We start from the raw sequence: 22,787 nt of genomic DNA, 5'->3' as shown, positions 1-22,787 counted from the left end.
ACTGTGCAGAGAGCGGCTCCCTATGAGCGTACACTGGCCAGAGAGCGGCTCCCTGCGAGTGTACACTGTCCAAAGAGCAGCTCCCTTGGAGTGTACACTATACAGAGAGCGGCTCCCTTTAAGTGTACACTGTCCAGGGAGCGGCTCCCTGTAAGTGTACACTGTCCAGGGAGTGGCTCCATGCAAGTGTACACTGTCCAGGGAGCGGCTCTCTATGAGTGGACACTGTCCAGGGAGCGGCTCGCTATGATTGAACAGTGTACAATGTCTAGAGAGTGGCTCCCTGCGAATCTTCCACAGCGGCACTGATAGCTACAGCACCTCACTGTTGCCCTCATGTTCCACCACCACTAAGACCTACGGCCCACCACATTTGAGTCTGGTGCCCCCTGCTGACCTGTACGAGGAAGGCACTGAGGAAGCGCAGCACTTCATAGTTCTCCTCTGGCAGCGTCTGCAGGGTCTTCCGCAGGGAATCCAGGCGGCTGTTCGCTTCAATGTCTGTGGAAAAAAGAGCAAGGATGAAGAAAAGCACACTCCGAAGAGGAGCAGTGATGGGAGAAGGGTATAATGTAGCTCCTCGCTCAGGACACTTTTCTAAACCAGGGTTACAGGGGTATATTACCCATCTGCCATGCGTCAACACCCATAATCCAAATATATGCAATAGAGGCAACATGATTATACATGTGGGCAAATCATAAAATAGCCACCCACATATAGAGCTCCCCAGATCCTGAAAAGGAAACAATGTGCTTGTTTTGTTGACTTTCAAAGGGCCGGGAAGGTGTATGCCATAATGAAATGAATGCACTCCCAGGCTGAGGGTCCAGCAGAAGACACTCTACGGGTGGAAAAATATGCAGGTCTCTGCCCAACTCTATGCGAGGACTTGGCAGGTTCAGAGGAAGCGTCCACCAGTTGGCTGCTGCTGGAGACGGATAGCTCAGTTGTCTGCTCTAGTTTGGCCCTTTTGTTCCCAAAAGGGCTAAATCAAAGCACTCAAAACACTGCAAGGCTATGACTTAGAAATATACGGAAATGCCATTAAAATGGTTCACCAAAGACAATTCATTTCACGTAGCCGAGGATTCGAGCATGGAACGGCGAGTGAATCAACGTTTGAGTCTGTTGGTGTTACTTCTGGGTTTGAAAGCTCAAGTTCTGCGTCTTGTCCACACAGCCAGAGGCTGGAACGGGACTGCTTGTTGCAACAGATGATTACATCTGTAGAGCATTCTGTGAAGGACCAGGTCATAAAGGTAACGAGTGAACAGTGTTGCAAGTCACCAATTGACTTTAAAGAGACATCTCTTCGAAGAGGTTTCCATTTGGAGTAAAACGATCTTTCTCATCTAATCTGAAGGCGGTGTTGGATAAATCAAGATGCACATCCCCCAAAAAAAGGTTTTGAAAAGGATATCAACACAAGATTAATCTCCTGAAGTAATTAATGGCCCTGATATTATCCAGGGAGCTAATAAAAATCAATATTCTTTAGAGTGGGCATCCAGCAAGGCGTGAAAACCTCTGTTGTGATTTTGTGCCTTATAGAAACGTGTTGGGTGCGTTGTCCAAGATGATCTAGATTTACACAGGATAAAAATCACACAGTAACAAACTATTTCGGGGAAATTGATAACTGGCAATCAGCCACTACATTTGTTCCGGATGGTTTAATTGCCTAGTTGATGACAAAGGGTCAGTTAATAAATTGTGTTTGTGACATTGTTCACACACCTGATCTTTTTCTCACTTCACCCATCTTCCCCACTTCATATTTTGAGCTAACTTCTTATATACATATACGTATAGCTTAGTGTCTCTTTGCTAAGTAACACATTTGTGTAGCACACACAACAGCCTCTGGAAGCAGGAAAATTCTCTGCGCTTATCTTGCCTGAAATAATGCTGGTGTTACATAAATCTACATAGGCGAGAAATTCTCTGCACTCAGCCTTCAGCTCCTGAGATACTGCTGGAACTTGTACACATTTGCACAAGCAGACAAATTCTCTGACCTCATTACTGTGTTCCAGTGAGAATACTGGTGCTGAATAAATCTACTGAAATGGAGAGATTCGGTGACCCACCTTTGAGCTCCACAGATAATGTTGGTGCTGCATAAATCTACAGAAGTGGAGAGATTCGGTGACCCACCTTTGAGCTCCACAGATAATGCTGGTGCTGCATAAATCTACAGAAATGGAGAGATTCGGTGACCCACCTTTGAGCTCCACAGATAATGTTGGTGCTGCATAAATCTACAGAAGTGGAGAGATTCGGTGACACACCTTTGAGCTCCACAGATAATGTTGGTGCTGCATAAATCTACAGAAGTGGAGAGATTCGGTGACCCACCTTTGAGCTCCACAGATAATGTTGGTGCTGCATAAATCTACAGAAGTGGAGAGATTCGGTGACCCACCTTTGAGCTCCACAGATAATGTTGGTGCTGCATAAATCTACAGAAGTGGAGAGATTCGGTGACCCACCTTTGAGCTCCACAGATAATGCTGGTGCTGCATAAATCTACAGAAGTGGAGAGATTCGGTGACCCACCTTTGAGCTCCACAGATAATGCTGGTGCTGCATAAATCTACAGAAGTGGAGAGATTCGGTGACCCACCTTTGAGCTCCACAGATAATGCTGGTGCTGTATAGATCGACGTACACAGAAACATTCTCTGACCGGACTCTAACCATCTAGAGGTACTACTAGCACTGTACAAATCTGCATAAACAAATTCTCTGATCCCACGCTAGTGCTTGAGAGATAATACTGATGCGGTATGAAACTGCAAAGACACGGACATTCTCTAACAGCACTCTGAAGGGGTAATACTAGTGCTGCATAAATCTACAGAAGCAAAGAAATCCTCTGGCCGTGCTCTTTTGTTTCGTTAATGAGTAGTGTTGACCAAGTCATATCTGCTACGGGGCTGTTATCCAAGAAAGCCATGCCGGCTTCTTCCTACGTGTCGGGCATGCCCAGGAAGGTGTGGGGTGTACAGGTTTGAGCTTTGCATAGAACGACTAGATGCATTTAACAATCCAACTTGCAATGCCTGCTTAATAACAGACATTCCTTAAGTGGGTTAAGCAAAGGCAGAAGCGGATTGGTCTTTCAAGAAGGTTTAGTCCCATCAGATAGTACGCTAGCACCAGTTTTGCATCGACAGCGTGTCATGCTCTTCACGCTATAGAATCAGGTTGCAGAAATACACAGGCAGCTCAAGTGCTCAATTTGTTGCTCCATCAGGTTGATCATGTAGGTCTCGCTCTCCATAGTGACCCTCTGCGTCAGAGTAGGAATGGACTCCCTCCTCTGGAGACCCTGGTGCAGGGGATGGTGAGTAAGGGCATGGTGGAGGCAAGGGTGAGTGCCTGCATGCACAAGGCAGTGGAGGAGGGTTTGTAGCCTTGTCCTTGCGTCTCTTAGGCACTAAGTGCTGAGGTTTCGTAAAGGCTAGTTCTTCCTCGAAGGCGAGCCGCCATTTCTTAGTGTATGAAGGGAAAGTACTCACATCTTTCCTTAGGGTAGCTTCTGGGAAACCTTTCCAGTCACAGGGTGGATAAAAAGACACTTTTGTCTGGCATCCAGTTCTTCAGCTGGCCTTTCAAAAACGGGTGCCTCAGTTCCCTCTGATATTGGTGAGGAGGGTCAAGTACTGGGTCTCGCGTACTGCTTCGACACGGACTTAGGCTCCAACGATGGAGCGTTGGCGGCCTTCATGGGTAAGGTGTCAAGGTAGATCTTGACCAGGACTCATTGGGGTGAATACTGGACATAGCCTTGACGACCAGCGACCTCAGAGGTGCAGCACAGGGGGGACAGACGCGGGCCTCACAACCCGCGCATAGACCCTAACTATGCAGCTGTAGGCTGAACTCGCCGAATTTAAGCGATAGTTTTCATGTCTCAGTGAGCTATACCGACACACTACTGCCGTGCGCCGGCCAGCATTGCACACACGGCGCTGACACTGCGCTGCCCGGGGACCCCCATGGTCTAGAGCCACCACGACAAATAGGGCGCTTCTTAATGAGGGCCTGGGCGACGACCGCAATGGCCGCAATGCGGGCTGGAGTGCCGCGTCATATCCGTTGCTGACACTAAGCATAAAGAACCACACAAAACATACAGGAAAAATGAAAAAAACACAAACCATGGACCTGTACTTTCTCAAGACACTTGCCTAACGACTGTACCAATTCTAGTGTGTACAACGCCGCCGGACCCCCGGGTTGCCGGCTGAATGGCTATGTTCTAATGTCTGGAAACAACTGCTTACTGTCTCCTTGATTAGCAGCCATGGTTGGCGAATGTGTACTGTAAGATGACGCAGCTGTGCATAATAAAGGTCTTCCAAAAACAAAAAAAAATGGGTAAGGTGTCAAGGTGTGGTGGTGTTCGTCTCCTTTCCTTCGGAGCCTGCTTAGCTCTGAAGTCTTGTCTTGGTGTTGACCAGAGCCCGAAGGTGGCAGTGCACCAGATGCACAGGCTTTGTTTTTTGAGTTTCGGAGCTGGATGCCCAACTCCCTCTGGAGCTGTGCTCTACCCCAGCACGAGGGCAAATACGAGGATGGGGTTTTGAAGTAGCACTCGGCTGGTACCTACGGTGACCTTCAGTAATGTTTTTGTTTTTTGTCCCACAGGTGTCGACACTGAAGGACATGAAAATAAACTGGAGCCCTTGAAAAGGTCTGTGGGCTGGGTGTCAGCTGGTGTGATGTTACTCTGGAGGGCCCGGTCTTCTCTGTCTTGACAATGGGGTCTTGTTTGCCGAAAATATATGCAGTCTTGGCGGATGACTATTGCTTCATCCTTAAGTACACCCAGCATCTTCCTCTTCTGTACTTTCAAGCCTTTTTGCAGAATAAGGCAATTCAGAACAGGAAGCCTTGTTGTGTTGGAGGGATAGACAAAGGCTGCAGATGCTGTGGTATCAGCCCAAGGGTTCTTGGCGGTGCACTTTCGAAACAAATGCAAGGATATTCATTTCATCACCCTGTACCTGCCTGCATTCTCTGTGCTGTTTTACTGGAGATCAAGGAGGACTCGACCAAGTCTTTAATCCTTTGTGTGGTATTCTTCCGCCTACATTCGATCGTGGCCAGCAAAGGAATAGGCCAGGCACAAGCGAAAAACTTTCCACAATGGTGGGTGTCGAGTTTAACAGCCAAGCCCAAGAAAGGTTGTGCGGAATGTGTCAATCTTGGAGTCGTTACTGAATACGTCTGAACCCTAAGGTGGAAAAACACAATCTAAGGGTTGAGTCGGTGCCCATGCGCAGTGTGAACTAAAGTATCACATGAATTGAGGCTACTTCAAAGGCAAACAACTTGCAATGTCAGAGCCCAACACTAGATGGCAGAAGTATGCAAAGCATGTGCATCTACAGCCACGTGCTGCAAACATATTTTAATTTTAAAACAGAACATTTAAAAGATATTTGGGGTGGGGACTTGACACCTATGTGAAAAGTTGGTAGTGGCACTCTCTAATAACACCGAGCAGGACGCCCTTAAGTTTCAGGGCGACCTTGCAGCAGTAGCCGAGTGGATGAACAGCAACTGCCTCCAACTGAACTCTAATAAATCTGAGGTAGTGTTAGTGGGTAGGGACCATGGTCGGTGGAGTGATCTCTGGTGGCCAACTAGCCTCGGTAAGCCCCCTTCCCCTAAACAGGTAGTAAAAAACCTCGGGGTATGGCTTGATTCCTTCTTGAACTATCAAGTCCAAAAGAGAAAAACAGCCGGGACATGTTTTGGACTCCTTCGGGGGCTTAGACCACTGTTAGGCTTTTTCGACACCTCTATGCGACAGGTCATCATTCAGGCGACGGTCTTATCTAGACTTGACTATGCCTGCTCCCTTTATTTAGGGTCCAACAAGGCGGAGGTCCTGAGGCTGCAAAGGGCACAGAATGCAGCTGCCAGAACACTTCTAGGTCTCCGCAAATTCTGCTGTGTCTAATGCTTTTCGTCGTCTGCACTGGCTACCTGTAGCCAGACGCATTGAATTCAAAGCCTTATGCATCGCCTTCAAGGTTTTGAAATTGGCCTCGCCTACCATTCTGGCTAATCTCTTGCTGCCTTATGTCCCCTCGCGACAATCTTCGCTCACAGGGTCAGCATTTGGTGGTGGTTCCCCGACCCCGTAGGGTTCGGTCTGGTGGCCGCTCCTTTCGCAACAGAGCCGCCACCCTTTGGAACTCGCTCCCTGTGCAATTCCGTGGCCTTGACAACTACTTGGCTTTTAGAAAGGCCATTAAGACCTATCTTTTCCCTGACCCTTAGTTTTTCTGGCGGGCTCTCTGCTGTGTTTGTCTTTCCTGCATTAGCGCCGGGACGCCCCCTTGCTGGGGCAGCTGTCGCGCTTTACAAGCTAAGATAACATAACATTACAAAAGCTGTTTACCTTAAAGGGCATTCTTGTTTTACAGAGTTACTGATGCCAGGGTCCTGAACATTACCAGTTGATAAGTGCCGCTAAGGAAGGGGGCAGGCAGCAGGTACTTTTTAAAGTACTGGTCTAGGTTTCAAGAGCACTAGTATGCTGCTTGTTAGGAGCTCAGGTTTACTCACTCCTGCTCCAGTTACCATGAAGCCGCTTGCTGATGCGATCTGCACCATGGACCAGGCGGGGCCGCTGCTTGTTCTGTTCGTACTTGATACAGCCTCCAACTCCAACGAGTGGGACGCTCGTTAATGTCTCAGGGGAATGCACAGGCTTTGGGATATGTTCGGGACGATCCTCAATCCATCCCCTCAGCACGAGAAATCTAAACAGGCAATCCGTCTCAAGCTCAGTTCCAAAGACTCATTGCTTGCCCACATCACTCAATCCCTGAAAGAAATTGGAATAGATTTTACCTGAAAGCACAGGCAAAGAAATGTGTGATGGGGTCATTGATGTAATGCACTGTTGTCCTATCGATGGAATGGACATCACCACTTTGATCTTACTCTATTCACGCTCTCCTACATTTTATTTTCTTTGAGTTCAACTTGTTATTAAACACACCCAAAGTGGATCAGGACAATTTGAGACTGAATCTATCTAGTGTGCCTTGGCTTTGCTATCTTGTGGAGTATAGAGGTCTGTGACCTCCACTCTCTCTTTCCTGCTTTTAAGGCTTCATCTTGTCCACAGAAAGGTCTCAATTAGTTCATGCTGATGCTACCTCTTGCTTGCCTGATCCACGGATACAAATAGTACAGTAGAACTGTCCCTTTGAGTTCTTTTCAACTGGTACGTGGCCTGTTGTGGGCTGGTCCTCTCACTACTCAAAAATGTATTCCTGGGCAAAGCCTAGCTCAAGATGGCAGTGGCATGTAGGTCAAATTTGGGCATCTACCTGGGGAGAAAACATCACCTACCTATCATGACCTGGGACATAGCAGTCTGATCGCATCCTGTTTTGTGACTCTGAAGGGAGGCAAACCTGAATTGGAAGAAGCGAAATCATGCGATATGCCTGACGTGACTTAAGCACAGTCTGTGAAGGGTGGGGCAAGGTGGGAAGATGGTGGTTGGGTGGCCTAGGCCCAGGTCCTGCCAAATCCAAAAACTGCAACCACAGAAGATGTAAACGGTACCAGAATACAGACCATCAATGAAGTCAGACAGTGAGAGTGGAGGGTGTTCGCCCTTAAGACCAACAACAGGAGGTGGTAGTGAATGACTTGTGCCAAGAATTACAACAAGACGGACCAAACATAAAACTGCACCATTACAAGAGGCTTGGGAGAAAAATGTTATCTCATGAAGAGTCCAAATGCTAAATATTGCAGAGGGCAATGAAACAGGCTGCTTGCTAGTGGCTAAATTAAGAACACAACAAGCTAGATCATGCACAGAAGAGATCTGTGTAGATTTCTCTCTCAGAGGGGTGTTGGAGGAAGATAAATGAGCTTTTTTCCACACATTATACCAACATGTATTTGGCCAAACGAGAGATCAACAATTAGAGAATGAAACTTGACAGATACCCCAATGTCATTCACATCTGAGAAAAGTAGAGAGGACCTCGAACAACCGATTGCTGAAGAAGTCTTCCTGACTGCGATACAAAAGCTTAGATTATCAAATGCACCAGGTCCAGATGGCTTCACATCTATCTTTTAGAAAACATCCGCATCATCACTGCAAGAAGCCGCTTTTTAGATACAGTGTGGAGATCTATTCTCGAAAGAACAAATCAAGAATTCAGGCAACTCAGAGGACAGTATGGGCTTCAAGGGGAAGAAAGATCAGAACAAGGAAGTGAGACACTGGGTCTCGTAGCCCAAAACTAGGAAAGGTAGCTCCAGACTACTATCACCAGTTGAGAAATTGTTTAAAACCCACACATTTTAAACTCGAGCCATATTTATGATTTATAAAATATTTATGGAGTCCAAAGAAAACACATGATATCAATTCCAAAACAATGGAAAAAAATGTGACGATTATTTTCAGTGGGGACCACTGAGATCAGATACTGAAGAGACTAAGAGCGCAAGGAAGGCAAACTCTAACAAGGAGGGCCCCAAATAATGTTAAAATGTCAGAAGCAAAATACTTGGTCTACTTGCAAACATAGGATTGCTGTGGGTCCTTCAGGGAGTGGAGGGGAATAGGATTATTATATCAATGTGTAAAATACTAATAGCCCTAGATGGAAAGTCTCATTTAATTTGCCCAGTTACTTTTTATCTTTCGTGCTTCGGCGCAGAGGCTGGATACCCCCTTGTCCTCTAAAGGGTACTTATTTATGGCCACATCGCGTCTGTGCAGCGGGAGCGCTAAAGGCAAACCCTCCTGTGCCCGGACCGGGCTTAGGGCCAGGAACCCTGGATCATTTTTTCCAAAGGTGGAGGCTTGTATTAAATACTCAGGTAGGACTCTCCTTACCTCACGTCCCCCGCTTCCTTGGTTGCACCAAACTCTGCTTAGACTCGTTAGCCCCTACAGTTAGGCTTTCATGCCCAAACTGTAATGTAATCATTCCGAGACCTTCTCCCGACCTACCCACCATTAATGAAGGGCTTCCCCCCTTCACTAACACGAACTCCATTTTAAATCTTGCCCTCATCAATGCACGATCCCTGCCAAACACAAATATGAAATTGCTGAACTCAGACAATGCAAATCTGGATGTGCCATTCATCACCGAATCATGGGGTGACGAGGCAGCCAACCCTGCTTTTGTGGTAGCAGTCCCAATGGAATAGGAGTTCAGACTTGATAGACCTATACAAAGAAGGGGTGGCCTCGCTCGGATATATCGCAGTTGGATTGCGGCCCACTGCACAGCGAATCCCTCTACCGACTGCGAGGCATTTTTCTTCAAATTAGGCTGCCATTAGCAGATGACGTTCAAAGGCATTCTTTTATATCGCCCTCCAGGAGCAAAAAGCTACTTTTTGCACAACTTTCAGTCATTACTGGAGTTTGGCGTTCAATCTGATAATTTCACTATTCTTGGTGACTTTAATTTCCACTTGGAAGCCATCAATGACCGACACCATAGCCCTCGTAGGGATGGACTTAGTCAACTTATGAAGGACCCCACACACTCAGCTGGTCACACCCTTGATGGGTTTTTCTTAAGTAATCCTGCTATTTCAGTCAAAAACATGCTTCCAATCAGATGGTCTAACCACCAAGCCATAAGTTTTGGGTAAATGTTGCAGTTTAAAGCACATGCCTTTTCTAAGCCAGCTAACTCCGCCACTCGAAGAGCCTGGCACGAAATAGACTCAGTCCTATTAACTCAATGTCTAGCGCAGAACCAACCAGACCTCCCACCCAACGTAAACATGGCATTGGTTCCAGAACTCATTTCAACCAATTAATCTTCCATTTGTAACCCAATGTTCTCTCATGTGGTGTTCTCCCCAGTAGTTGGAAACAAGCTTCCATTCTCACTCTAATAAAAAAATCCAATCTTGACATTAAGGATCCAAACAACTATAGCCCCATTTCTAGGCTTCCCCTTCCTGCAAATATTACAGAACGCATCATGAACCTTGAACTATCTAATTTTATTATCGACAACCATAGTTGGACCCCACCCAGTCTGGCTTTAGAGCAGGTCACAGCACAGAAACCGCCGTCATGCAAAACGCAGAATAAATAAGAACTTCCTTACATAGGGGTGGGGGGGAGGAATCAGCTGCCCTCATTCTTCTAGGAAGACCCTCAAGACCTGGCTCTTCAGCTAAACAGATCTGCGGACCTCCCCCCCCTCAGCGCCCTCAGACCCTCACGGGTGAGTAGCATGCTTACAATTCCCTGATTGAGTGATACTTCTGGACCTATCAGCCGGCCTTCGATACGGTGGACCATAAGACTTTGATCCACTGTTTAAACACCATAGGAGTTAAAGACAAGGCCCTCTTCCTCCTTACGTCTTTCCTCTCTGAGAGGACCCAATCACTGACCTTGGGCCATTTTGAATCCGCATCCTTTACTTTACCATGCGGGGTTCCGCAAAGATCATCATTGAGCCCAACTCTTTTTAATATTTAGGTCTCAGAATTGGCTTTCCTTATTATAGTTTAAACTTGATTCCCACCTCCTATGCGGATGACACCCAATTAGTAGTGTCAGCCGCTGACAAAGATTCCTCAGGCCCTTCAAGGCTGCACAACTGCATGGGAGCCATCAGTCTACGGATGAGTAAACATTGCTTAAAACTCAACCTGGGTAAAACCGAAGTATTCCTGTTTGGTAATCCCTCCCCTGCATGGTCTCCAGCCTGGTGGCCAGATGCTCTTGGCCCATCACCCTCACTGGTGACTAAAGGCAAAAATGTGTGCTTCATTATTCATGACAAGCTTAAATATGGGGGACAAGTATCCAACGTGGTTTCATCTTCTTTTCATACCCTTATGATTAGGAAAAACGGGATTACAGCACTAGTCCTCTCAAAATTGGACTATTACAATGGACTGTACATGAACCTACAAGAAAACCTGATTAGAAGGCTCCAATTGGTATAAAATGTAGCAGCCAGAATGATTTTGAACATCCCAAAATTTTACTTGATTACCCCCGGAATCCAAATTCTGCACTCCCGGTTCATAAGCGCGTTACTTTCAAGGCCCTCTGTGTGGCCCACAAAGCCCTGCATCATGCGGGTCCTGAATGTTTATGGGACCACATTAGGTGGTACATCTCCAATAGACCCCTACGTTTGTCTACTGCTAGAACACTCACCATCCCCAGGCAAGGCCAGGATCTGGAATAGTCTCCCTTCATATCTTAGAGACATTTTTACCCCTTCTTATGCTTAGGAAGGAGCTGAAAACGTGGCTCCAGCATGTTCGGGTCAGCAAGCACCAAGACACCTACGGGTATATGCGTGCTCTATAAAGGTTTTGAACATAGCATAATAAAAATGATTGAAACTAAAAATTACCTTCACTACTGTTATGACTCCTCTGCTTTGGCCCATTTGCACCATGCCCTTTCTCATTCCTCATGACCTTCCTACAGCCCTGAATAAGTGTCTGGCATTTTGTGGTGTGTACGGACCCTCAGACCTCCGGTTTAGAACATGAGACTCTCCTGCCGTCAACAGAGTTACTCCACACTCAAACCTCCTGGCTGCTGAAATGGACCAGACTCCCTCTTCTGCAGGACACACGTCCACCAGAAATCGCTCAGCCCTCTAGGGCCTCACTTTGAAGCAACAGAGAACTCCACATTGCACCATGAAGGCATTGATACGATTAGGAGCAGTAAGTAAACAGCAACATTTAGCTCAGCATAATCATGAGAAGTGGTCGAATCCCTCCTGGTGCGCTCTGTGAATTTTTCCCTCTTCCGCTAAAACATCTCTATTATTATTCAAGAGCTCCTGAGGGGGGCTCCTAGTGTAAGACAACCCAACTGTGCCTTTCTGCAAAGGAGTGAGTACTTGTTGCTCTCTTACCATCAATGATTGGCCCTGCAAGGGCAGGACATTCTCACTCACATGGCAGGACACACATTCACACGGCTCACTTACTGTAAAACGAGACTACGTCATCAAAGAGCCCGAAGGTGAGCAAGGGCTCAGGTAGTTCACGCAGGAATGTCTTCAAGATAACCGCAGGGAGATGAACATCCTCATATTGTTCAAAATTCACTGGAACCCCTGGAGACAAGGAGACAACAGAGAGAAGAGGGAATAAGGGTGTGATGGCGAAGAACTGAGGTGCAAGCGTGATTAGAAAAGCCAGGTAAGAGACTGAGGAAAAAGGCCAGAGACAGAAGGATGAAGAGAGCAGGAAGAGAGTGAGGAGAGGATAAGGGGAGAAAGGGGTGGAAAGCAGCATGGGAGGAGTGTGAACAAGAGTTAGCGAGGAAAGCAGCAATTTAGATGACAAAATAGTTAGGCTAAAAAGACTGCGGCTAGAGAGGCAAGGAAGGAGAGGAGTGAGGTCACAGGTCGAGGAAAGGAGGGTGAAAGGATCGAGCAACAAGGCACATAATTGGAAGAACGCCATTCAATTGATGCTAAATAAGGATAATATTACTAACCCAGTAAACATCTGTTCTTTGCATGTCCAGCTGTGGATTCACATGCTTTGCATACTCCTGCCATCTAGTGATGGGTCCGGATATTTGCAAGTTTTTTTTGTTGGAAGAAGTCTTTCCAAGGCACGAGGTAGGGGACTCCTCCTTTCGGTGATGGTGCACATCAGCATCGACTCCATTGTTAGATTGTTTTCCCGCAGAGGGTGGGAATGGAGTTAGTAAGTAAAGAATAGAGATTTCCATGCGTATGTATGTTGAATAAGATAGAGAACTGCAACAGTTACAGTTACCCGGGGAGGCAGGTGGGGCCATGTGAATCTACAGCTCTACATGCCAAGAACAAATGCTTACTGGGCATGTCAGGATTCACGGGAGTCGCGCCTGCCTGGCCTAGAACCCCCAGAATGCATCCGGACGAATGGGCGGAGTCGCGTCCTTAAAAGAACGTGACGAGGAGATGTGCGTAATTCCTGATAGCGAGTCTGTCATAGATTTTCCTGGTTCCTGAGAAGTCGCGGACGCGAAGTCTCCAGTGATCCCCGTGTCTCGGAAGGACGAGACAACCCCAGACTTTTTTCTCCGCCAAGGGAGAAGTGCTACCTCGGTGAAATCAACCGTGGTGTGCTCCTTCCGGGACTTCTGCTCTTCCCGCATGGAAGCCGGAGAAGCCAGCTCTTCCCGCATGGAAGCCGGAGAAGCAAGATAAGTAGTAACGCTCCGAGGCAGGAGTGTTTTTTTTGGTGCTGGCATTTCCTTAACTTTGGTGACATTAATGTGCGGTTACAGGAGCTCCGAAACAGGAGCCATTACCCAATAAAGCGCATCTGTTCGTTGTTTTCAATTGTGTTGGAACCGCGCTGAGGCGGTAACACTGTTTTGTTTTTGATTACTTTTCCTAAGAGATATGAGCGGCTGTCTACTCGCTCAGTGAACAGTATCCGAACTACCCTTATTGATTATCCTCACCTCTTGTTTATATGGGGACAGCAAGACTATGGTGCAGTAAACCAGAATGTAATCGATCTGTGATTAGCCATAAAAGCTATTGACTGCTGGGTGTTATTTTTCTCCGAGACTTTGGCTTTCCTCTTCAGCAAACCTGTGACTTAGGAATCAAAGCAACCACTCTTGCTATACTTTGGTGGGTGTTCTTCCAAGGGGGACAGGAGATTCTGATATGTGCCTTGATGGGGAGTTAATCTATGTGTTTTACCTTTGTAATACATTTCGGTATGATGGAATACCGTCTTAACAGAAGAGAAGAGGAAGCCTGAATGAATGTGGTAAATAATCAAGGTATTAATCTATCTAGCAAGACTATCTGAGAGTAGTGTTGCATGCCAGTGTAATTAATTGTGGTGTTATTTGTGTTTCAGATTCTAATCCCTGCTGTTCCCTTCCTACCCTTCCCTCACTTGATCACTCTAATACTCCGTACAGTAATTGTGGGAGTTGGGGATATCAAGAGGTGGATACCTTATTGCATCGCTCGAATCCTGAGGGGTACCGGACTAAGGACGGAATCGTAACAGGGTATGTAACATTTTCCGTTCGAGGCATGTGAGCTGTAGATCACATGCTTTGCATTGACTCTACAGCAGTATTCTCCCAAAGCGGTGGCTAACCTGTAGCTGTTGGAGTTGTCTGAAACAGTGTTTTAAGTACTGCTTGGCCCACATTAGCTTGTTGTCTCGCTAACACATCTACACAATAGTGCTTGGTGAATGTGTGCGGTGTAGACCATGTTGCAGCTTTACAAATGTCAACTATGGGGGTGTTTCCTAAGAATGCCATAGTAGCCCTTTTTAAAATGCACCCTAGGGAGTATAGTTAAAGTTCTTTTTGCTTTCGCATAACAAGTTTGAATGCATTTAACAATCCACCTGGCAATACCCGACTTGGATACGGGATTGCTCTTGTGTGGTGGTGCAAAACAAAAAGTTGTTTTGGTTTACAAAATTATGTTGTCCTTTCAATGTAATATAAAAGAGCTTTTCTGACATCTGAGGTGTATAGAGCTTGTTCTGCTACTGAATAAAGGTTGAGGAAAGAATACCGGTAACTCAACGGATTGGTTGATATGAAAGGCAGAAACTACCTTAGGAAGAAACTTGGGATTAGTACGAAGAACCACTTTGTCTCTGTGGAGTTGGAAAACAGGTTCTTCTATGGTTAGTGCCTGTAGTTCACCCACTCTTCTCAGTGATGTGATTGCGATGAGGAAAGCAGTCTTCCAGGTGAGAAACTGTGGCTCACATTTATGCATGGGTTCAAAGGGTGGCCCATTAATCTTGTGAGGACTATCCACAGTGTGGCAGGTGGAAGTCTTGATGGCATAACTCTTAAGTTCTTCCATGAAAGCTTTGATTACTGGCACTTTGAAAAGCGATAAATGTTGCCTAATCTGTAAATACGCAGCTATTGCAGCAAGATGTAGTCGGATAGAAGTGTACACTAATCCTAACTGCTGCAAGTGTAACAGATAACAAATTATATTTTGTATTGAAGCATCAAGAGGATTGATGTTATTGCAATAGACAACAAAACGTTTACATTTAGCTGCATAACAGGCTCTTGTAGTAGGCCTTCTGGCCTCTTTGATGATCTTCATACAGTCTGGTGGGAGATTTAGATAACCAAAATATGATTTAAGGAGCCAGATCGCGAGGTTCAGTTGTTTGGGATCTGGGTGTCTGATTTCAACATGGCTCTGTGTGAGGAGACTGGATGTGAGGTGTAGCTTTTGATGTGGAACTAGTGAGAGCTCCAACAGGGTTGTGAACCACAGTTGACAGGCCCATGTAGGAGCTACTAGGCTCAGTGTGAGGGATGTTTGTCCGAGTTTCCGAACCACTAATAGAATGAGTGGGAGAGGCAGAAAAGCATAGGCAAATATCCCTGACCAGTTCATCCATAGTGCATAGCCTCGCCTTTGGAGAGCGGATGTGGGTACCTGGAGGCGAACTTTGGGCATTTTGCGTTTTGTTGTGTGGCAACAAGTTCAATTCAAGGGACTACCCAACTTAGAAAGTATGGGAGGAGAACTTGAGTGTGAAGTTCCCACTTGTGGATTTGCTGTCTCTGTCTGCTGAGAAGATCGGCAATCTGATTGTTCACTCTTGAGAGGTGTTACGCTAGGAGACGGATTTTGTGGTGAATAGCCCACCTCCAAATGTCTTGGGCCAAGTGCGACAGTTGGAGAGAATGTCCTCCCCCCCCCCCCCGTTTTTGTAGGCAATACATAGCTGTCATGTTGTTGGTAATAACTAGGACAGCTTTGCCGACCAGGTGAGTCTGAAATGCTTTGAGTGCTAGAAACACTGCTAGCAGCTCTAGATGGCTTATGTGGAGAGTTTTTTTGGTGTTGACTCCACAGGCCTTGCACTGTGTAATGTTGAAGATGAGCCCCCCCAGCCAGTGAGGGACGCGTTCGCTGTTAGTATTGTCTGTGGAACTGGGTCTATGAAGGGCCGTCCTTTTGATAAATTTTGTGTGTTCCACCACTGCAGAGAGTGATGAGTACGGCCGCTTACCAACATTAGATCGGTTAATAGACCCTGCAATTGGTTCCACTAACTAGCTAAGCATTCTTGTAGAAGATGCATTTGAAGCCTGGCAGGGGGAACGATTATGATGCAAGATGCCATCATTCCCAGTAGTTGCATATACATTTGAGCTGGAAGAGAGTGATTGGACTGAAACTGGAGAACTAGGGCCTGAATGTTGCGGATTCTGGCTGCGTTGGGAAAGGGCAAAGCCTTTTGAGTATCTAAAGTGGCCCATAGGTAGTTTTGAGTGTTGGCAGGTTGGAGATGCGATTTCAACACATTGACTGTGAACCCCTAGTAGGTGTAGTAACTGTAGTGTCCTGTTAGTATGTTGGAGACACTTCGGATACGTGCTGGCTTTGATAAGTCAGTCGTCTAAGTAGGGGAAGACATAAATGTGTTGTCTTCAAAGGTGAGCAGCGACTACTGCCAAACACTTTGTGAAGACTCTGGGAGCAGTGGTGACTCAGAACAGGAGTACCTTGAACTGATAATGTTGGCCCGCTACCACAAATCTGAGTAATTTGCAGTAAGCGGGATGCATTGGAATATGAAAATAGGTGTCCTTTAAGTCTATAGTAGACAGAAAGTCGCCCTGTTGCAGAAGTGGTAGCACTTGTTGAAGAGTTACCAAGTGAAAATGTTCTGACGGTATGTAAATATTTAATTCTCTGAGGTCCAAGATTTGTCTGAGAGAACGATCCTTTTTGGGTATGAGAAAGTAAAAGGAGTATACGCCCGACCCGTGGTATTGTAGTGGTACAGGCTCTATAGCCCCTTTTAAAAGGAGAGACTGAACCTCTTGTTTGAGGGGGGTGTAAGTGATCCGGTGACAATATGTGTGAACGTAGAGGAATGTTTGGAGGATTGGTGGTGTACTCCAGGCAATAAACAGAACAGATAATGTCCATATCCATTTGTCTGTAGTTATGGACTGCCAGACGGGTAGGAAATGTGAAAGACGCCCCCGAGAGGTGTTAAATGGTCGGGGTGGGGAGTGTAGGCAAGTCACGGTTTGGTGTTGGAGGGGGAGGCGCGTGTATTGGAGCCTCTACCTCTACTTTTGCCATTGTTGCCTCTGTAACCCCCCTCTGAAGTAACCCTTCGAGGCAGAGGGTCGATTGTTGCCTTTATAGGTTGTGGTAGTATCTGAGGAGGTATTCTTGGACCCTCCGCGGTAGAAGGAGCACCAAAAGGAACCACCTCCTGGGGTTAATTGGAGGGCTCCCATAGATTTGGCCACTTCTGTGTCCTTCTTATTTTTTTCTAGTGAAGAATCTACCGCAGGGCCAAAGAGGTGTTCGTTGTCAAAAGGTGTGTTCAGGATAGAAGTTTGAACCTCTGGTTTGAATCCTGAAATACGTAGAAGTAGGAATATGCTACTTACCAGTATGCATCTGTTCTTGGCATGTAGAGCTGCAGATCTATACACTGTGCATAGATCGCCATCTGGTGTTGGGACCGGATGTTTGCAGTTTGTTTTTCTTCTTGGACAATGTTTGGAAGTCACGAGTTCGGTGACTCCTCCTTCGGTCCGTACTGCGCATGGGCTTCGGCTCCATCCTCAGATTGTTTTTCGCCAGCAGGGAAAAGATGGAGCGTAATGATAATAGTAAAGAAACCCATGTGTGTTGTATCTAAATAAGATAGACTGGAACGGATACAGGTAGCCGGGGAGGCGGGTGGGCGTGTATAGATCTGCAGCTCTACATGCCAAGAACAGATGCATACTGGTAAGTAGCATATTCCGTTCGAGGCATATGAGCTGCAGATTATACACTGTGCATAGATTATATAGCAGTACCCAGCCCTAGCGGCGACCACCGGTATCCGTTGCAGTGGTTTGAAACAGTGTCTTTAGTACAGCCTGGCCCACACTAGCTTGTTGTTTGGAGTGCACATCTACACAGTAATGTTTTGAGAAGGTGTGCGGTGTTGACCATGTGGCTGCTTTGCAGATGTCATCTAAGGGTATGTTCCCTAGAAAAGCCATAGAAGCACCTATCTTTCTTGCAGAGTGGGCTTTAGGTGGAACAGATAATGTTCTTTTTGCTTTGTGATAGCAAATTTGTATGCACTTTACAATCCACCTAGCTATCCCTGATTTTGAGATGGGGTTGCCTTTATGCGATGGAGAGAACGAGACAAACAACTGTTTAGTCTTTCTGAAAGACTGCGTTCTTTGGATGTAGTAAAGTAAAGCCCTTTTAACATCAAGTGTATGTAGAGCCCTTTCCGCAACAGATTGAGGTTGCGAAACAAAAACGGTAATTCCACCGATTGATTGAGATGAAAGGGGGAAATGACCGTAGGCAGAAATTTTGGATTTGTGCAAAGTATCACCTTACTGTGATGTATCTGTAGAAAGGGTTCTTGTATAGTGAACGCTTGTATTTCACTAACCCTTCTAAGGGAAGTGAAAGCTACGAGAAAAGCTATTTTCCAAGTAAGGAACTGCAGCGCACATTTATGCATTGGTTCGAAAGGCGGTCCCATCAGCCTTGTAAGAACTACGTTTAGATTCCACACAGGTGAGGGTGGTGCCCTGGGCGGAATTACTCTTTTAAGGCCTTCCATGAAGGCTTTAATAGCAGGCACTCTGAACAGTGATAAATGCTGTCTGTTTTGCAGGTAAGCGACAATTGCTGCTAGGTGTAAACGAATAGAGGAGTATGCCAGGTTACACCTTTGTAGATGGAGCAGATAGCATATGATGTGCTGTATGGATGCGTCTAAGGGGTCGATTGTATTGTTACGGCAGTAAACAACAAATCTCTTCCACTTTGCGGCATAGCATGCTCGAGTGGTAGGACGTCTGGCTTCCCTGATAATGTTCATGCAATCAGGGGGAAGGTTAAGGTATCCAAATTCTAAGATTTCAGGAGCCAGATCGCAAGGTTGAGCTGAGCTGGGTCCGGGTGCCTGATTTCTCCATGGTTCTGGGTTAGGAGGCATGGGGACAGGTGCAGTTTTTGGTGTGGTACCACTGAGAGCTGTAGTAGTGTGGTGTACCACGGCTGCCTGGCCCATGTTGGAGCTACCAGAATGAGTGTGAGGGAGTGCTGTTGTAGCTTCCTTACCACTAATGGAACTAGCGGGAGAGGTGGAAAGGCGTATGCAAATTTGCCTGACCAGTTCATCCATATCGCATTGCCTTTGGACACTGGGTGTGGGTATCTGGCGGCAGAGCTTGGGCATTTTTTGTTTTCGTGGGTGGCGAAGAGGTCTATCTGAGGATGTCCCCACTTGTGAAAGAATGGGTGAAGAACTTGTGGATGCAGTTCCCATTCGTGCATTTACTGCGTTTGTCTGCTGAGCAGATCTGCCATGGTGTTTTGTATCCCTGGGACGTGTTGTGCCAGGAGAAAGACTTTTTGCGGGATTGCCCATCTCCATATGGTCTGTGCTAACCGAGAGAGCTGTGGAGAGTGTGTCCCCCCCTGTTTTTGAATATAATACATTGCAGTCATATTGTCTGTGCGAATGAGGACTGCTTTGGCTGAGATTTGTTTCTGAAATGCTTTCAGGGCTAGAAAGATCGCCAATAACTCCAGATGGTTGATGTGGAGTAACTTTTGTTGTGGCGTCCATACACCTTGCACTGTGAGGTGTAATAGGTGCGCTCCCCAGCCGGAGAGCGATGCGTCCCTTGTTAGAATTACCTGAGGAACCGGGTCCAGGAACGGTCGCCCTTTGGAAAGGTTTGTGGTGTTCCACCACTGCAGAGAGCGATGGGTGCGACCGTCCACCAACACCAGATCCGTCAGGTGTCCCTGGGCCTGGTTCCAGTGGCGTGCTAGGCACTCTTGGAGTGGACGCATGTGGAGTCTTGCATGAGGCACTATGAAGATGCAAGATGCCATCATCCCTATTAGCTTCATAAACACTCTTGCTGGGAGAGAGTGCTGAAGAATGAATCTTTGGCGCAAGGCTTGTATGCTTGCGATTCTGGCTGAATTGGGATATGCTATAGCTTTTGAGGTGTCTATAGTGGCACCGAGGTATTGCTTTGTGTGAGACGGTATCAGCTGGGACTTTTGGTGGTTCACCGTGAAACCTAGCTGGTGGAGTAGTTGGATGGTAGTGTTTGTATGTTGCACACATTGGTTGTAGGACGTGGCTTTTATTAGCCAGTCGTCCAAGTAAGGGAAGATGTGAATGTGTTGTCTTCTGAGGTGTGCCGCCACTACTGCTAGGCATTTGGTAAACACTCTTGGTGCGGTTGTGACCCCTAGGGGAGAACCTTGAACTGATAATGTTGGCCGTCCACTACAAATCTGAGGTACTTTCTGTGAGAAGGGTGCATTGGAATATGAAAGTATGCGTCTTTCAAGTCCAGTGTAGTGAGAAAGTCGCCCTGACAGAGGAGTGGGAGAACTTGCTGAAGAGTTACCATGTGAAAATGGTCTGAATGTATGTATGCATTTAGAGGCCGGAGGTCTAGAATGGGCCGTAGGGTCTCGTCTTTCTTTGGTATTAGAAAGTACAGAGAGTAGACCCCTAAATTTTGTTGATTGATGGGGACCTGCTCTATAGCTTGTTTTTGCATGAGGGAGATTACCTCTTGTTTCAGCAGTGTGGTATGTTCTTGTGACATTGTACGGTGCCTGGGTGGAATATTTGGGGGGGTAGATGTTAGTTCGAGACAGTACCCTGACCAAATAATTTGGGTCACCCATTTGTCTGATGTTATGGTCTCCCAGGTTTGAAAAAAGTCTTGTAGTCTGCCCCCGACTGGAGTGGAATGGTCTGGGGGGAGTGGGGGAAAGTCATTGTGTGGGCGGTGTGGGAGAACGGGCGGTGTTGGTTTTGCCCCTGCCTTTATTATTGTTTCCCCTATATCCACCTCTTTGTTAGCCCTTTGTGAAGGTAGTCTGAGAAGTGGACTTGTAGGACGTAGAGGCGTTATCGGCAGAGTAACCCCTGCCAGTGCCTCGAAAGGAGGAGCGGCGAAAGGAGCGTCTAGGAGTGTGGGATTGTAATGCTCCCATAGACTTCGCCGTATCTGTAGCCTTCATTTTTTCCAGGGCTTCGTCTACTTTTGGGCCAAATAAGTGTTGTTGGTCAAAAGGGTGGTTCAATATAGATGCTTGGACCTCCGGCTTAAAGCCTGAGATTCTGAGCCAGGCGTGGCGGCGAAGCAGAACACTGGTGTTTATAGCCCTGGAAGCTGTGTCTGCTGCGTCAAGGGCACATTTAATAGAGGTGTTGGTAATGATCTTTCCCTCTTGTACTAGTTCGTGAGCCTTATTTTTATATTTTTCTGGGAGATGTTGTATGATAGTCTCCAGCTCATCATAGTGCGCTCTGTCGTACCGTGCCAGCAGCGCCTGCGTGTTGGCAATGCGCCACATATTGGCAGCTTGCGAGGCAGTGCGTTTGCCTGACGCATCTAAGAGCTTGGACTCCTTATCGGGTGGTGGAGCTTCACCCGATGACTGAGAATTGGATCGCTTCCTAGCCGTGGATACCACTAATGAGTCTAAGGGCGCAGGTCCTTTAATATAGGCAGGATCTGTGGGGGCTGCCTTATATTTTTTCTCTATTCTGGGGTTTAAGACCCTAGCCCTGACTGGGTCTTTGAAAGGGTACTCTGAAAGGGGATGTGGCAGAGTCCTTCCGTTTTGGCGGTGGAGGAGGAGCTGGTTTGTCTAAATGACTTTTCTTTGAAGACAAAGTCAAATGTCCAGTCTTTGGATCCTTTGTTAAAGTCTTTTGTCGAGGATCTGGCGTGAATAGCTCCTCCGGCACCGATTCATCTGTCGGTGCTGATGTTTTCGGGGCAGACGGCTTCTTTGGTTTATCTGAGCCATGCTTTTTCGGGGCCTCCGATTTTTTGTTCGGTGCCGAGGCAGGCTTCGGCACGGGAGCGTCGGTGCCGAGGGATTTATGTTTGGTCGGCACCGAGAGGCCAGGTTTCGACACCGATGGCTTCGGAACGGAGCTTGGTGTGGTTTTCTTCGGTGCCGAAGGGTGTTTTTCGGCGCCGCTAGTAGGCTGGCTCGAGCACGAGCCGCCGGGAGACTTATGATGCCTCTTCACCGGGCCCGAAGGTGGGGTGACGGAAGCGGTAGGTTTGGTTTTGCCTAGGCCCGGAGGCGAAGGTGTAACCGGAGTCTTTCGGTATGGGAGCGGGAGTGGGAGGGGGTAGAGTACTCACGACCCTCTGCGCCGGTGTGATCTCCTCCACGTCGGAGTCGTCGGCCTCGGAAGCGCTGACTAGGTCGTCTTCCTGTTCGGTGTGCTGCTGTCCCGAAGCTCCGATGTCTTCTCCGAAGATGTCAGGTGGAGCCGAGGTCGATGAGTGCGCCATGGTGCGTCGAGCTCGTCGATCCCGAATAGTCTTTTTCGATCGAAAAGACTTGCAAGCGGGGCAGTCTCGGGCCTCGTGTTCGGGAGAGAGGCAGAGGTTGCACACCTGATGTAGATCGGTGTGGGGAAATTTAGACCCACATTTTGGGCACTTCTTAAAGGGAGTCCTTTCCATCGGCCGAGACCGGAGTCGAGATAGGCCCGAAGGCCGCTGCCGATGCCTTGAATCGAGGAAGTGCCGAAGAGAGATATAAAGAAGATGATTTTGTCTGAAGAATCTCGATGGACGAGGATTTTTCGTCGAAGGTCGAACTGGAAAGGTTCGGAGCCGGAGCACGAAGTATTACATCCGAGCCCGATGGCGGAAAAAAACAATCTGAGGATGGAGCCGAAGCCCATGCGCAGTACGG

At 47.2% G+C, this 22,787-nt stretch overlaps 1 protein-coding gene across 1 annotated transcript in view; it reads right to left on the bottom strand.

The window, feature by feature from the left end:
- Nucleotides 1-22,787, bottom strand: part of ARHGAP1 (Rho GTPase activating protein 1) — a 246,482-nt gene that overhangs the window by 5,296 nt on the left and 218,399 nt on the right. The window contains exons 11-12 of the mRNA XM_085646663.1: nucleotides 12,006-12,134; nucleotides 398-501 (exon numbers count right to left, since the gene is read on the bottom strand). Of these exons, the coding sequence (XP_085502789.1) occupies nucleotides 398-501; nucleotides 12,006-12,134 (233 nt within the window). The remainder of the gene's footprint in view (nucleotides 1-397; nucleotides 502-12,005; nucleotides 12,135-22,787) is intronic.

This window comes from Triturus cristatus, chromosome 3_1 (genome assembly GCF_964204655.1).
Source record: "Triturus cristatus chromosome 3_1, aTriCri1.1, whole genome shotgun sequence".
NCBI classification, from domain to species: Eukaryota; Metazoa; Chordata; class Amphibia; order Caudata; family Salamandridae; genus Triturus; species Triturus cristatus.
This window is presented reverse-complemented; position numbering and strand designations above follow the sequence as displayed.